Below are 13,024 nucleotides of genomic sequence, written 5' to 3'. Positions count from 1 at the left end.
CCTCTGAGGCACCAGCTTCTTCACCTAGAACACACACAAAGGGTTTAATTGTAAGAGGCTGGATCCAACTGAAAAGTAATTCATATTAAACTGAATTATTCAAGCATTCTGCTTAGTGTTCATTCTGGCTGCCGAGTCCTTCAACTCGGTGATAAAACATGACGGCATATAAACGCATTAATCATGAAAAAGGAACACTTTCTGAATTATGACTTTAGTCCTCGCTACGAGTCGTCAAGTGAGTTCTAAAGCTGTCGCTACCTTTTCCCATTTGTTCAGAAGCTCTTCGGTTGTGAGGGTGCTGTATGGGTTGATAATGGTGGCCTTGATCCCGTAGCTCTGGGAAATCTTCAGCACCTCATTGTGAATTCCCAAGATGGCCTGTCTCTCTGCATCCGCCTCAGGAAGAGTGGCTTTGAACTGCTCATGAGCTGCGATTAGACTCTGGAACGGTAAAAAGGGAAGTCGTGTAATTTTGTTGAAATTAAAATGTTATTAAAAGGGGACCACATTGTGTGGTTTCGTTTTTGGATGCGACAGGTATACCACCATTAAACACTCAGACGTCGATCACAGGAACATGGCGTGCAGGTTAATCTGAACTGGACTTTAACATTAGCTCTATTACACTGTGAAATGACAGTAGCATTGCTATTGAAGTGCCTACCTGGACCTCTTCGACTGTATGCACAATGAACATGTCCTGCAGATCCTCCATGGCTCCTTCCATCCAGTTGTTGAAAGGAGCCGACCTCTTGGCAAACTCCAAGAACAACTGATCTATAGTCTCCAGCAGCTTGTCAGTCCGCTGAGAAGGTTATAAGATATCACGTGTCAAATTTATACATCATGAAAAAAAACGAAATATCCAGCCAATTGCTCAGCATCACGCTGCCCTGAACTAAGGAGGCGATTAATCCAAGGGTGCGTGACATTAGTGTGGCCTCGTTAACCCCTCCCCTCAGCGGGACAGAACACAGACCTCTGTCCCTGTCATTCAGACTTAATCCTTGACCCTTTCCCAGGGCCCTCACACATTTGCAGGTCTGAAATGGGGGGGGGGGGCTTTAGAGGGACTCCAGTTCTCCATCAATCATTTACATCCTCACTGTTAAGATGTCACTGACGGACACCTAAATATGCGTACACTGTCATTAAGCTGGTTTTGTATGCAACTTCATATGTTGGAGTCTGTGTGGAATATTAGCACACTCTTGTGGAGACAGAATTTGCCGAGAAATACATCAAGTTTTAAGTCTTGAAAAAAAGTAACCCAGCGACGACCTGGATATAAACACCTTTCAGTTATCGTAGCCACGTATTAAGTCATTGATATGCAACAGCTGCCCTCACCTCCAGTGCTTCCCTCCTCTTCTGAGTCAAGGTTCCCAGTCGGTCCCACAGGTCACAGATGCTCTGGCAGCGCTGGTTTACGGCCGCCACGTCATGGTAGTCCAGCTCACTGGGAAAATAAAGCACAGACAACTTCTTTCAGTTGTGGAACACAACATCGTTATTGTTCCCCAGGCATTTATGAGACGAGCAAAAATTGATTGGAAAACTTAAGAGGACACTAAACAAGTCAGACATACACACAAAATAAAACAAACATGGAGCGAGGCGCTGTGTAGTGTTCTCAGGAGATAAAGTAAAAAGAACCAGGCTTTGTGTTTGACTACCTAAAGAAACGACATCATTAGTTTCCCCTGACTTCAAATTAGCAGCCCGGGAAAGGCATCCAGTATGTTTAGATCTGTTTCCATAGCCTTTGACGAGACAGTTGAACAATTAGCCAAAGACTGGTTAATAAACTCCGCCCTCAGATTTTAAACTGTTCATTGAAGCCACATCGAAGAAAAACACAAGTCACTTATTTAGTCTTTTATTCAGAATCCACACAAGCAAACACGCATCCGAGTGAAGTGCAGAGACAACTAGCGTTCCGACCTGATCCACTTCAGGTTGTTTTTAATGACCTACAGGGCTGCTTAGTCGTTGGTCTACCAAAGCAGAGCGGGGAAGTAATATTGCTCATAATGGGCTTCGTCCAACTGGCCGCCGCCGGTCTCGTAGTCGGACAGAAAGCGATTGTAGGTGCCAGAAGGAAGCTGACCGGTCAGGATATGGAGGAGCAGCTAAGTTTAGCTCTTCAGTTTCTCCGTCTGCATTCCCGGGCTCCACGGTGTCGTCATCGTGGTCAGGCTCGCCTGCTCGAAGGAAAAGGGGAGGGTCGACGTACGGCGCGGGCTGAGTGTTTCTGGATGCGTTCGTAGACTCTTCCAGAGGATCCCAAACAGGAGGAGCATTCAATGAAGCCTCACTGGACAAGTCCGGAGTAAGGCTGGCGCTTGCTGGATAGGCTCCAGGGCTCGGAGACGCTTTGTCCGTCACAGCCGGGTTACTCACAGTGGAAGGCTGTGTAGGAGCACCTTGGGTCGAGCGATAAGGGACGCTAGGAAGGCCCTCAATGTGAGACAAACTGCCTTCATAAGGACGACGCTGGCGCCAGCCTGAGGGAGAAACATTTGGGGCAAAGATTTCGTGAGCCAAGGTGTGAAAACAATTTTTTTTAACATTTAAGTCTATGAAATAATGTACCTTTTTGCACAGGAAAGCAAAGGACATTGCAGGTGCACAGTGCAATGAGGAGCAACTGACTGTAAAGGAAAACAGCAAGGTCAAAAACAGTGAAATAAACATGCCTAGAATAGACGATGACAAATAGTAATTTAACTGTCACATACCTTGGAAGAACCCAAGTATCCATTTTGCTTGTCAGATGAAATGACATCTTCTGGTCCGAGAGCACCGATTAAATATGAAACAGGAAGTACTCCGTGACCAATCCCAGACTGACGAGGTAATGATGGACAGGTGATGCTCATCGACTGCTGTCAACATGACCGTGAACTAAACCCTTGACCCGTCTACTGAGAGAGTGACTTGTTCTTAACTAAGGACAAGAGGGTTTACGTCATTTTCATGAATACTCTTTTTCAAAGTGGTTCAAAATCACCTCACATGCAAATCACATTAAAATGACCGTGAGTTCATGTTGTTTGAAATTGTTCATGCACTGCCTTTCCCCTTTTTCTCCAGTCTCAAATATGAACAGAGAATAGATGCTTTGGGACCACTGACGGACAGCATTTGTGTGTGAGTGCAGTGTGGTGCTTATGTCTTTTGATGCTTGTCATAGAGGGTCTAAAGCCATAAATGCTATTTAATTCATATTTACAAGAAAGAAAAAGAAAACAAGATGGCAGTAGCTGATTTTGCCGTCAACTAAATGTCTGCTGGATGGAGTGCTTACTTTAGCTCCTGTGCAATGGCGGCAATCTGCTCCACTCTGTCCTGGTGGGCTGCCAAGTCACTCTCAAAGGCCTCGTGTTTTCGAAGCAGTGCTCTGATTTCTGTCAGGGAGGCTGTTTCATAGTCTTTCTGGGAAAGCATCAGTTCTTTATCTGAATATCACACATATGCAAAGAGAGAGAGAGGGATGAGTTTAGAGAGGGGAACAACCAGATGATTAGTAGATTAGGGCTGAGCACAGGTTCTATTTGGTCATGGCCGATGGAGAAAATGACCTGTTGCTGTCCACTACAGGCTGAATCTAACACCTTCAGCGAAATCTCATCAAGAACCAGTCTAAATAAACTACAGATTCCAGGGAGCTACTGTAACAAGTACACAGACGTGACTATAGGCATACAGTAGCAGTGAGATGTAGATTGAAAAGAGAGCATGCAGACAGTCAAAGGGACAACTACAACTGACCGCTGGCCCAGTTCTCGTGGTTGGTGGCTTTTTGGCGAAACTTTTCAGCCAGGTGGTCGAGCCTCTCCAACCTACGGATCTCAGTCAGGAGCCACTCCTCGAAACCTTTCTCCCCCTGATCCAGCCCCTGCCATGCGCTGGCTATGTCCTGGACGCACAATGAAAATCACAAACTCACAGTCTAAACTCACTGAAGATATTGATTGTGAAAATGATAAGAACCGTGGATAAATATCATATGAAGCTGAAAAAACCCGTCCATAACGTCTTCATGCTGTGTAGGATGTTACCTCTGAAGTACTTGACATCAACAGTGGTGAACACTATCAAAAACACATCCTGGCTGCTGATTTAGAGGAAGTGGAGGAATTTGGAGTGGTCACTTACGGACACCATCTTGCCCTCAGAGGGCATGAAGGCGGGCCGATTGCTGATGCGCAACTTGGTCTGCAGGGTGTTGAAGTTCATTTCCAGCTGGCACTTCTCCTGCACCTTCGGGGGCTTGTGCTGGCGCCTGTAGTCCCTGAAGTCCTCCAGCTTGCGCTGCATCTCCGCCATGGTCTTCTCCGAAGTCCGGTTCTCTAGCCAGGGAGTGGTGCGGCGGATCCACTCCAGCAGCTGGGAACCGCATGGACGGCGGCATTGGGGAAAAAAGTGGAGATTCAAGAGAGCGTCATATTAAGACAACCGAATTTCAGGAAGACTGTCCCATCAATGGGATCCATAAAAGGGGGACAGAAAATCTGCATTTGTACTTTTAACCCTCCTGTTACCTTTAGGGTCAATTTGACCCCATTCAATGTTTAACGTCGGTGTTCTTTGGGGTCAATTTGACCCCAGGCTGTTTTTCACTGTGTCAAACATATAAGAAATATCAACTTTTTTATATATTTAAAGCACTATTTAGGGAGTCAACAAACAAACATAAAGTACCTCACACTTAAACTTGGGAAACAATATTAATTCTAATAATTTTCTGGAGGTTTTAATTGCTGGGGTCAAATTGACCCCGAGGGTAAAATATGTTCGTAAATGTGAAGTAACAGGAGGGTTAAGTCAAACCTGAGTGTAATATACGGCATACATCATTTTTCACAAAGTTTCCAAAGTTTCATTTCCTTTTGAAAAAGATTTAATTGCACAATGTGTCACCATCATTCAAGATGATTTTCTTAAGTGTACTAATCATGCTTTACCTCACTGGCCAGCCTCTCGTATTCCTCCATCAGTTTCTCATTCTCCTGGTTCACGCCGAGCACCTTACAGATCCTGTTGGCAGCCGTCTCTGCCTGAGAGCACAGGGCACCAGAATGATGTCATTACATCGGCAAAGAAACAGGGGGGCATCCTCCCGTTGATCCTTTCCATTTCCCTAATAACATTATGCTCATCATAGATGTGTTGATCTGAATGACGTGGCAGAAACAAAACAATAGACAAAGCAATAGATCTGTGCGCCTGTTCTCAAAATGCATGTGGACAGAGGTTAGCGAACTCGTCTAGAAATAGATATTAGTAATGTTTTGGGTGAGACCACTATACCTGCTCAGCTCCAGCAAAAGCATGGTAAAAACAGGACATGTAGGTCATGATAGCTCTTTCATCAGGCTTGGGGGTGTTGATGATATCTATGGAATCGGGATGGAGGAAGAATCAAGATGGCAGAAGATTTTTAAACCGAGAAAAAAAAGCAAACCAAAACTGACCAGATCTCCTCAGACACATCCAGCGACGTTCATATTGCAAACACATATTTCCAAGGATAGTATATGGGAAAGCTAACATTTTTACGAAGGACTTTACTCCAAAAAAAACATTACCTTCTGCGTCCAGCATTTTGGGAATGTCCAGGTGTTTCTCGGCTATGTCAAAAGCCAGGTTCAGGTTCCCCAGAGGATCATCCTAAATAAAGAAACACAATAATACATCACTGGACAGCAATACTGGACTTAAAATTCCCCCCCGCTGACCTCCATGCTATAGTGGACACATCGTACTCCCCGATTACCTCCTGCGCATGCACATTAACGTAAGAGCACTCGTTTGATTGTTATGGTGTTCACATGAGCTGGATGCTTATTAGGAACTGAGCGTGCTTTTGATCGGTCCCACGAAACGATGGGAAAATAATTTGTTAGGATCTTCTCAAAATGTGAACGCACGTGTTGAGCTTCTATCTGCTTTTTTTTGTCAACAAATACAGATTACATCAAATCATAGTCTTTGCTTATTTTCCAATCCAGCAATCAGCCAGTAAATGAATCTCCTCACAGCTCAATGACACATTTCATACCTACAATATACATCCTATTTCCTCATGACATGTACACACGAGTGATTCTGACAGGAGAAACCAAGTGTTTGCTCAGAGTGACAGTGGTGCATTAAGCCAACAGCTGACGGAGAACCTTTCCCTGCTAATGGGGCAGTCAGTGGGAGTGCAGAGGGGGAAAGGGATCATGCTATCATGCTGCTGCTATTGTCCCTGTCTCTGTTCCATGAAGGCAGGGGGGGGGGGGGGGGCGGCACACTGCATGACAGGACCAGCTGCAGGACACATAGATGGAGGTACATTGATGATGGGAAGGCCACCGCGATGCCTCTGTGTGTGTGTGTGTGTGTGTGTGTGTGTGTGTGTTTGTGCATGAAAGTCGAGGTGTGACCAAAGTGTGTGAAAATGTATGTCAGAGGGAGGAAAAAGCAGCAGATTGTTCATGTGCCTCATCGCTCATATTTACCCCGAGTGCCTTTTCCTGATAATGAAAATGGACACCATCCTTCCTAAAGATGCGACTGACAAATATAATAATTCCCATCTCATAGACATCTTCCTGTCTTTCATGAGGACTGGAGAACTATAACTGGGGATGGCAACGTGACATCATGGACAATAGCAGAGGTAAAGTTAAGCCTGAGCTCTGCAGGGACTAGGCTCATGTTTCTGTGACTATTCAGGGTGAACTCCAAGCGGAGCCAGTGAGCCGTGTGCTGAATACAGAGAGCTTTTGTCCCCTCTTGATCGGCCATGGTGTTCCCCTATTGCACATATACGGTACCGGGCCTGATTTGGCCTCGGCAAAGTAAATGTTCCTATTTGAGCACAGCAATCCAATTTCCCATGAATACGTGGTCTGTTTTTTTCATTTGCCGTCGAAAAATAAAAATGAAAAAAATAAAATGGATCAAATATCTATTGTCGCCCCCCCCCCCTACACACACACACACACAAACGAAAACAGAGTTGGCAGTGGAAGAGAGAATGCTAGAATATTCCCACGGGACAGCCTTCCTGTCTGAGACAGATCTTTCTTCCAGTAGGAAAAGGTTGCGTTATTGTTACTTGATGAACGCTGGAGGGCTGTCAGCTGGGCTCTGTAGCTCTGAAAATAGGCAGCACAGCTCATCCCTCGCCTGTGTCTGCTCCAACAGTGACAGTCCTTTTAACCCAGAAGTTATAAATGAGCTGTGGACTTGTTTTCCCTGAACAACCTTTTAGCTCAAGTAGAATGCACACAACAATACACTGGATGAGAAAAGTCAAGGCAACCCTAATTTGCATATCAATCCCCATTTTACCATTAAAACATTATGTATTCCTTATTACGGGCAGAGTGGCTTAAACACTGCGGCTCAAATTATGCTAAGTATGTTGTGAACTGCTTTCGTGAATAATAATGAAGCGTGATGAGACACTAAATGAATGCACTTAGGGTAAAAACCTCACGCAGTGAAGAAGAAACATAGAACTTGATTTTAAAAAATCATTATATCCATTAGCCAAACGACACTCTGTTTATCTACAGCCAAGATGACATTACTGCACACAGCTTCTGCCATTGACAGCCGAGTGCACTTCCCATAGACAGCTTACGACATCAAACAAACTATAACTCCTATGACACGCCTCATATTTTTGAGCGTATCCAAAAGTGCCACAACAGTCCCGACAAACTACTTCAAGCTCAAAAAGCGAGAAAGAAGGCATACACCTCCAGTCCTAAATATCCAGTACTTTCCCTCAGTGTTTCACAACATAAGTCAACACGTCCTATAAAAAGTGACATTATCATGAGTCAGTATTTGTTTTTATCAGTTCACTCAGTGACAGAAGTGTTAATTGTGTGGGAATCAATCATGTTAGTGGTTGGGGTCTGAAACACAGCATCCTGGTTACACGTGAAACCACACGACACCTTGTTGAGCTTAGAGTAGTCGAGGAGGTCGGGTCTGTGTCTGTGAATCAGGGCGCAGAAGGCCAGGCCGTCCTTCCAGCTTCACGAGAGCAGAGGGAACCAACATGTCAGTTCAACGGGAAATGGACTGGCATTTATCTTCCATCTCCCCAAAGCGCTTCACACACACACACACACACACACACACATAGATACAGCAGGCCCCCATCTAAACCTTTGGGAGCAATGTGGGGTTCAGTATCTTTCCCAGAGACTGGAGAAGCCGGCAATCGAACCGCCGATCTTCGGCTCCCCCTCTGAGCCACAGACACCTCGAGGTAACACGCTAACTTAACTCAGAGATAATGGAATCCAGCGCGAGCATTTACTCTGAAAGCATTTTTGCTGATGCCGTCCTCAAGTCGAGATATGTTGTACTTTTTAAAGTACAGGAAGAACTCACTAATGGCATCAGATACATTTATTCACTTTACAAACACCACGTCATTGTGATATCTACTGCTATAATAATGTTCTCTATGCCCAGTTCAATTGAAAAAAAAAGGTAATTGGAAAAATTATTGGGATTTTTTCTTGGAATATAACATAACTGTATAGAGAGGACAACCTAGATTAGCAATCGTTCACATAAACTATCACAGTATTGATTATATTGCAACTGTATTTGATGTGTTGAACACGTACCTGACATGGAAGTTTTGGACATTGACATTCCTGTAGGGGGCAGTCTTCCTCTGACACCACAGGAGAAGACCTTCCTTGGCAGATGTTTCTGAGGAGGAAATGAATTCACAGTTGTTGGTTACATTCCAGTAATAACATAGTAAGAGTTGTTCATTGTTTAGACATTCAGTGGACAAAATGAAATTTAACCTAGATTTTAATCATATGGATTTTCTTATCTCACCTTCCACAGAAATGTCCTGGATGGCGAAGCGGAGGATGATAGTCCAGATCATCCCGAGAGTCATCTTTGCATTACCGTCCACAATCTCTGAAAGGCAAACGATCTGTTGCAATCAGTTTGCACACGGGTGATAAATAATATTATTGTTCTATTATTCTCTAAATATTATTATTCTAAGTTGGCGAGTTCCCATTGGACACCCGATTCCCTGCAGCATGTTCATACATACAGGAAGGTGTCGGTTACCTTCAGCTCCAATGGAGACCAGTTTCACTCCTTTGCTCGTGATGAATTCCAACGCTTTGTTGACGTTAGCGATCTTATGAAATCGCATCTTCCCTCTGTCTGGCTTAGGTAACCGTTCTCCTGCAAACAGAACAGTATGTGTTCGATAACAGTGAATAAAATGCGCACAGTATCCGACTGGTGTGTTATCAGAAAGAATAAATCACAAACACATCAAGTTATAAAAGAGGCATACTCGTTTGTGATCTAACCTGAGATAACTTCCAGCAGCAGCATGAGTTTAAGTCCATTTCTGAGGTCGTCCTCAATGTTTTCAATTTGAGTACCAGCTTTCCTCAGGTGGGAGTTACACCAGGCTGTGAATGTCTAACAGGAAAGGGAGACCCAGGTCAATTAAAAGGGGATTAGATCAAATATCACCACACAAATTAACAGCACTCTGCGAATGAAAAGTTCTGAAGCTTCGCTGATGATTAAAAAAAGAATACCACTTAAGAATGCATATAGCAGTTTGAAAAAAACATCTCTGAAGTAAGACTTTAAATCTCCATTATATATGGATTACACTCCAAGCGTGGCATTCCTCTCTGTAGGCCTAAACAAACAGAGGCAGCTCACAGTTTAACAAGTCTCCTCTACAAGACGATATGCCATATCGATGCTAACGTCTTTGACCACTGCTAGATTAGCAGATTAACCTTCAGTGACCCGTTAGTGTTTGATTTCAACTTTTTCTTCCTTTAGTTCCACAGCTAACAAACCTAAAGAAAAAAAAACACACTCCATATGGGGCACTGAAATACTGTAAATCAAGTTAAGTCAGGCTCATTGTCTTTCTATTCCTATTTTTATAAAGTCTGTCAATAGCGAGCCGCAGAGTTCAGGGGCGCCAAACGCTGCACGGATGAAAGCTGGGAGCCGACCACAGAGCACATTCCGACCGATACAAGGTGTTAAATTTAGACCTCTCTGCTGTGGCTCATGATAAGAGACAGGGAGGGGGGGGAAACGTCAAAACGTCTTGCCGCGTCAATGTGAGCGAACATGTCACGAGGACGCGGAGAGAGTTTCCGCCTCGCGTCACTTTCCGTCACTATTTTCCCCCTCATAATGCGATTGGCTGCAGCTGCAGGGCGATGGCTTTATCACAGGACCGCAGCTCTTCCAGGTCACGCTCATTACCATGCGGAGGGCGAATGAATGGGTCTGTCAAGGTGTCAGATATGTTGACTCCTGCCACAATGAAAGGACATTTTTATTTTCATGGATACTTAATAGTTTAATAGTTTATCATGTAAGCTAAGTGGATGCTATACTTGACATTTTTCTTTTTTGTATCGTCATCCTGTTAGATTAGAGAGAAACGTATAAAACGTGGCATACGTTCTCAAACCTTAACTTTACTTTTAAACTAGTGTGTTTTAACACCTGTATACTTCTTGGTTAATATATAAATTCAACAAAAAGCACATGCATCACTTGAGGAAAATGTTTTAGCACTTTTTCCAACCCCGACTCTCCCAGTCCGGGTGTGTGTGGGTGCCCAGCCAGCGACTCAGGCTTCCCCTCTGGGTGCTTTGCAAGAACAGAATATGACAGGCTTTAGAGTGAAGGCCATCACATTCCACACTGAGTGAGTCCCCAGAGTGTGTGTGACATTGAACCGCTGCCCTATTTGTTTGAAAGACGTGGCCTGCTGGTTCTCCAAATTGTACTCGCCTACAACCGTCGACCCTCGCTGCCCACTTTCCAAGCCACCTGCCTCCCTTTCCAGCACTACTGAACAATGACAGTTAAGGCTAAAAATAATGATGAATCACATCCAGATAGGGCCGACTCCGTCAGTTGGCTGACTGATGCCTTTGGGGCCTCACTAGGTCAGAGGCTGGCGGGTTGTGTCCAGGTGGATGAAAAATACATGAGAAACAAGTGTTTAACATGTCGAAGATGCTCGGTCGCATCAATGGGGACTCAGGGAGGACCAGTCTCAGTCAACTAATGAATTCATGAAGGTCCCATTAATAATGAAGGAAAGCTCTTAGGACTTGAATGAAGGCTGCTGACTTTGAGCCAGATGATAGAGTTAAGGCTACTTGGGGAAATTATTTGGAGAGAGCCACAAACAAAAGCAAACAACAGCCTTCAAGGGTCAAACAGGGGTATGTGGTCAGGCACAGAGCAACGACATCACATCCCACCTTGCAAAAAAACAACATTGCACCAGTGTTGCTGCCTGAAACTATCACTGGTGCTTTATCTATTCTGATCGTTTGAAACAGCTGCTCCGAGAACCAGACCACTTTCCAATGAGCAATTTGTCAACGTCAAATTATAATCAGCGAGAAGATAAACGATGTGAAAATAGCCATGTACACAGACCAGGGACCTATTGCTGCCTCGTGTTACCAACAATACACAGTTGTGTCATCTTTGTGGGGGCCAAAGAAGGTTATGGGCATGGAGCTGGCGGCCTCCAGCTGTGCAAAGGGCTGCAGTTTAAGGCCCGGACCAACTTTTAAAGCCCTACAACCAATTGACAATGTGGGAGGCCGAAGCTATATTGAGTGCTGCTGGTACAATATTTCTGCCTGGTTTCTATAAACAAAAGAATTCCCCATCAAGGACACTGGATTAACCCCACAATAATGCCTTATGGTCCCGGGGTTAAAATTAGATGCACCGTTCATTCTAATCCCAAGAGCCTCATGGTGAGTTAGAAGCATCTGTTGACAGCTCGCATTCCGCGCGTATCAGCGGGGAGGCAGCAGTCTGGAGAGCCGCTGGAAGGCAGAGCTATTGTTAGCCGCCTGGTACCCACTACCCGACCCTGCGCATCCGTCGGTCAAGCTGCCCTTCTCGGCTGCGTCAAGTTAGCATCACGTAACTAGTACCACGCCGGAAGTTAAGTGATGCTATCCTGCAAAATAAAACTACCTCCAGTTGGGGACACGGAAACAATCTCCTTCTCCACAGCTAACTCTCAGGAGTTTACTTATTTACGTTAGCGCTAGATAGACTGGCTAAATTCGATGCCTTTATGTCATTCTTTATTTCACTTCTTTGAGAGTTTGTGTGAATTGGTTCCCCAGTCACGTTCACACTTTTAACGGTTACTTACGTTAGTAAGTTAACGTTGAAGAGAAATTACTCATTAAATATGTGTGCGCGAGAAAGCAACACAAATGTAATAGTATTTGCTACGTTTAATCCAATTAACGTTCATAAAAAGCGTTATGTTCGCCGTCATATTTTATTTTGAAAGTCTCAACCGGATGTTTAGCTCTTTGCTGTGTTGAGCTTGATACGCTTAAGAAACTTGTTCGAGCAGAATGTTCGGGTTAAATGGAAATATCAAATAAATAATTTACTTCCAGAAATAATTTAGTTGTACACATTTGTTTCCATCACACAGTGCGTAAATAAATATCTAGGATTTTATTTATTTAAAAAATAAGCGTTTCTAGTTTGACTTACTTTCCTCTGCTGTTGTTCCCAGGCAGGGTCGAGCAGCATGTCCCTGTCCCACTCATCCTCCTGGGGCATGTAGTGCTCCTCGTAGCCGTTGTCGTAGTGCACCGTGGTCTCCAGCTGGGTCATCATCATCATTGTGCCGTTTTACTTTCTGTTCCCCTGAAACTCGACTGAGAGACTGTGTTGCTGACGACGGGGCAGTTCCCTGACTTTGTCTTCTTCTTCTTCCTCTGCTTCTTCTCTCTCACGCTTGCCCTCCCGACCCGACAGTCGTCTGGCCCCTGGTTGCCACAGATGAACAAGCGACGTTATCATTAGTACCGGACAGTCACGTGACGCCGCCATACCTCTACCCCCCCCCCCTTCGCCCAAAAAAAATCCCCATTACACACACACGCACGCTCGCTCGCTCACGCACGAAGAAGAAGAG

The 13,024-nt window shown here is 44.6% G+C and overlaps 1 protein-coding gene across 2 annotated transcripts; it reads right to left on the bottom strand.

Moving 5' to 3' along the window:
* Window positions 1–4,306: 4,306 nt before the first annotated feature.
* On the bottom strand, window positions 4,307–12,861 carry zgc:165653 (uncharacterized protein LOC100006671 homolog). 2 transcript variants are annotated; one of them, XM_056434988.1, is made up of 7 exons: window positions 12,598–12,861; window positions 9,375–9,489; window positions 9,124–9,243; window positions 8,878–8,964; window positions 8,655–8,742; window positions 4,974–5,066; window positions 4,307–4,395 (listed from the first exon to the last, which is right to left on the bottom strand). In XM_056434988.1, exons 1-6 carry the CDS (start codon window positions 12,727–12,729, stop codon window positions 5,024–5,026), a joined length of 585 nt encoding a protein of 194 aa, XP_056290963.1. In that variant the 5' UTR covers window positions 12,730–12,861; the 3' UTR covers window positions 4,307–4,395; window positions 4,974–5,023. The 2 variants fall into 2 exon arrangements, with proteins under 2 accessions (XP_056290963.1, XP_056290964.1); XM_056434989.1 differs by lacking the exons at window positions 4,307–4,395; window positions 4,974–5,066 and adding exons at window positions 5,320–5,405; window positions 5,598–5,679.
* Between the last annotated feature and the right edge of the window lie 163 nt (window positions 12,862–13,024).

Source organism: Pseudoliparis swirei, chromosome 17, assembly GCF_029220125.1.
Source record: "Pseudoliparis swirei isolate HS2019 ecotype Mariana Trench chromosome 17, NWPU_hadal_v1, whole genome shotgun sequence".
In the NCBI taxonomy this organism is placed as follows: Eukaryota; Metazoa; Chordata; class Actinopteri; order Perciformes; family Liparidae; genus Pseudoliparis; species Pseudoliparis swirei.
The sequence above is the reverse complement of the archived record's forward strand: the minus strand, read 5'-3'. Positions and strand labels throughout refer to the sequence as shown.

Excerpts from the sequence above, each read along its gene's own strand:
- zgc:165653 (XM_056434988.1), bottom strand. The coding sequence starts at position 12,729 with ATGATGATGATGACCCAGCTGGAGACCACGGTGCACTACGACAACGGC. Across the intron at positions 9,490-12,597 it reads GGGAACAACAGCAGAGGAAA|ACATTCACAGCCTGGTGTAA; the intron begins GTAAGTCAAACT and ends CTTTCCTGTTAG. Across the intron at positions 9,244-9,374 it reads GCTGCTGGAAGTTATCTCAG|GAGAACGGTTACCTAAGCCA; the intron begins GTTAGATCACAA and ends TTCTGTTTGCAG.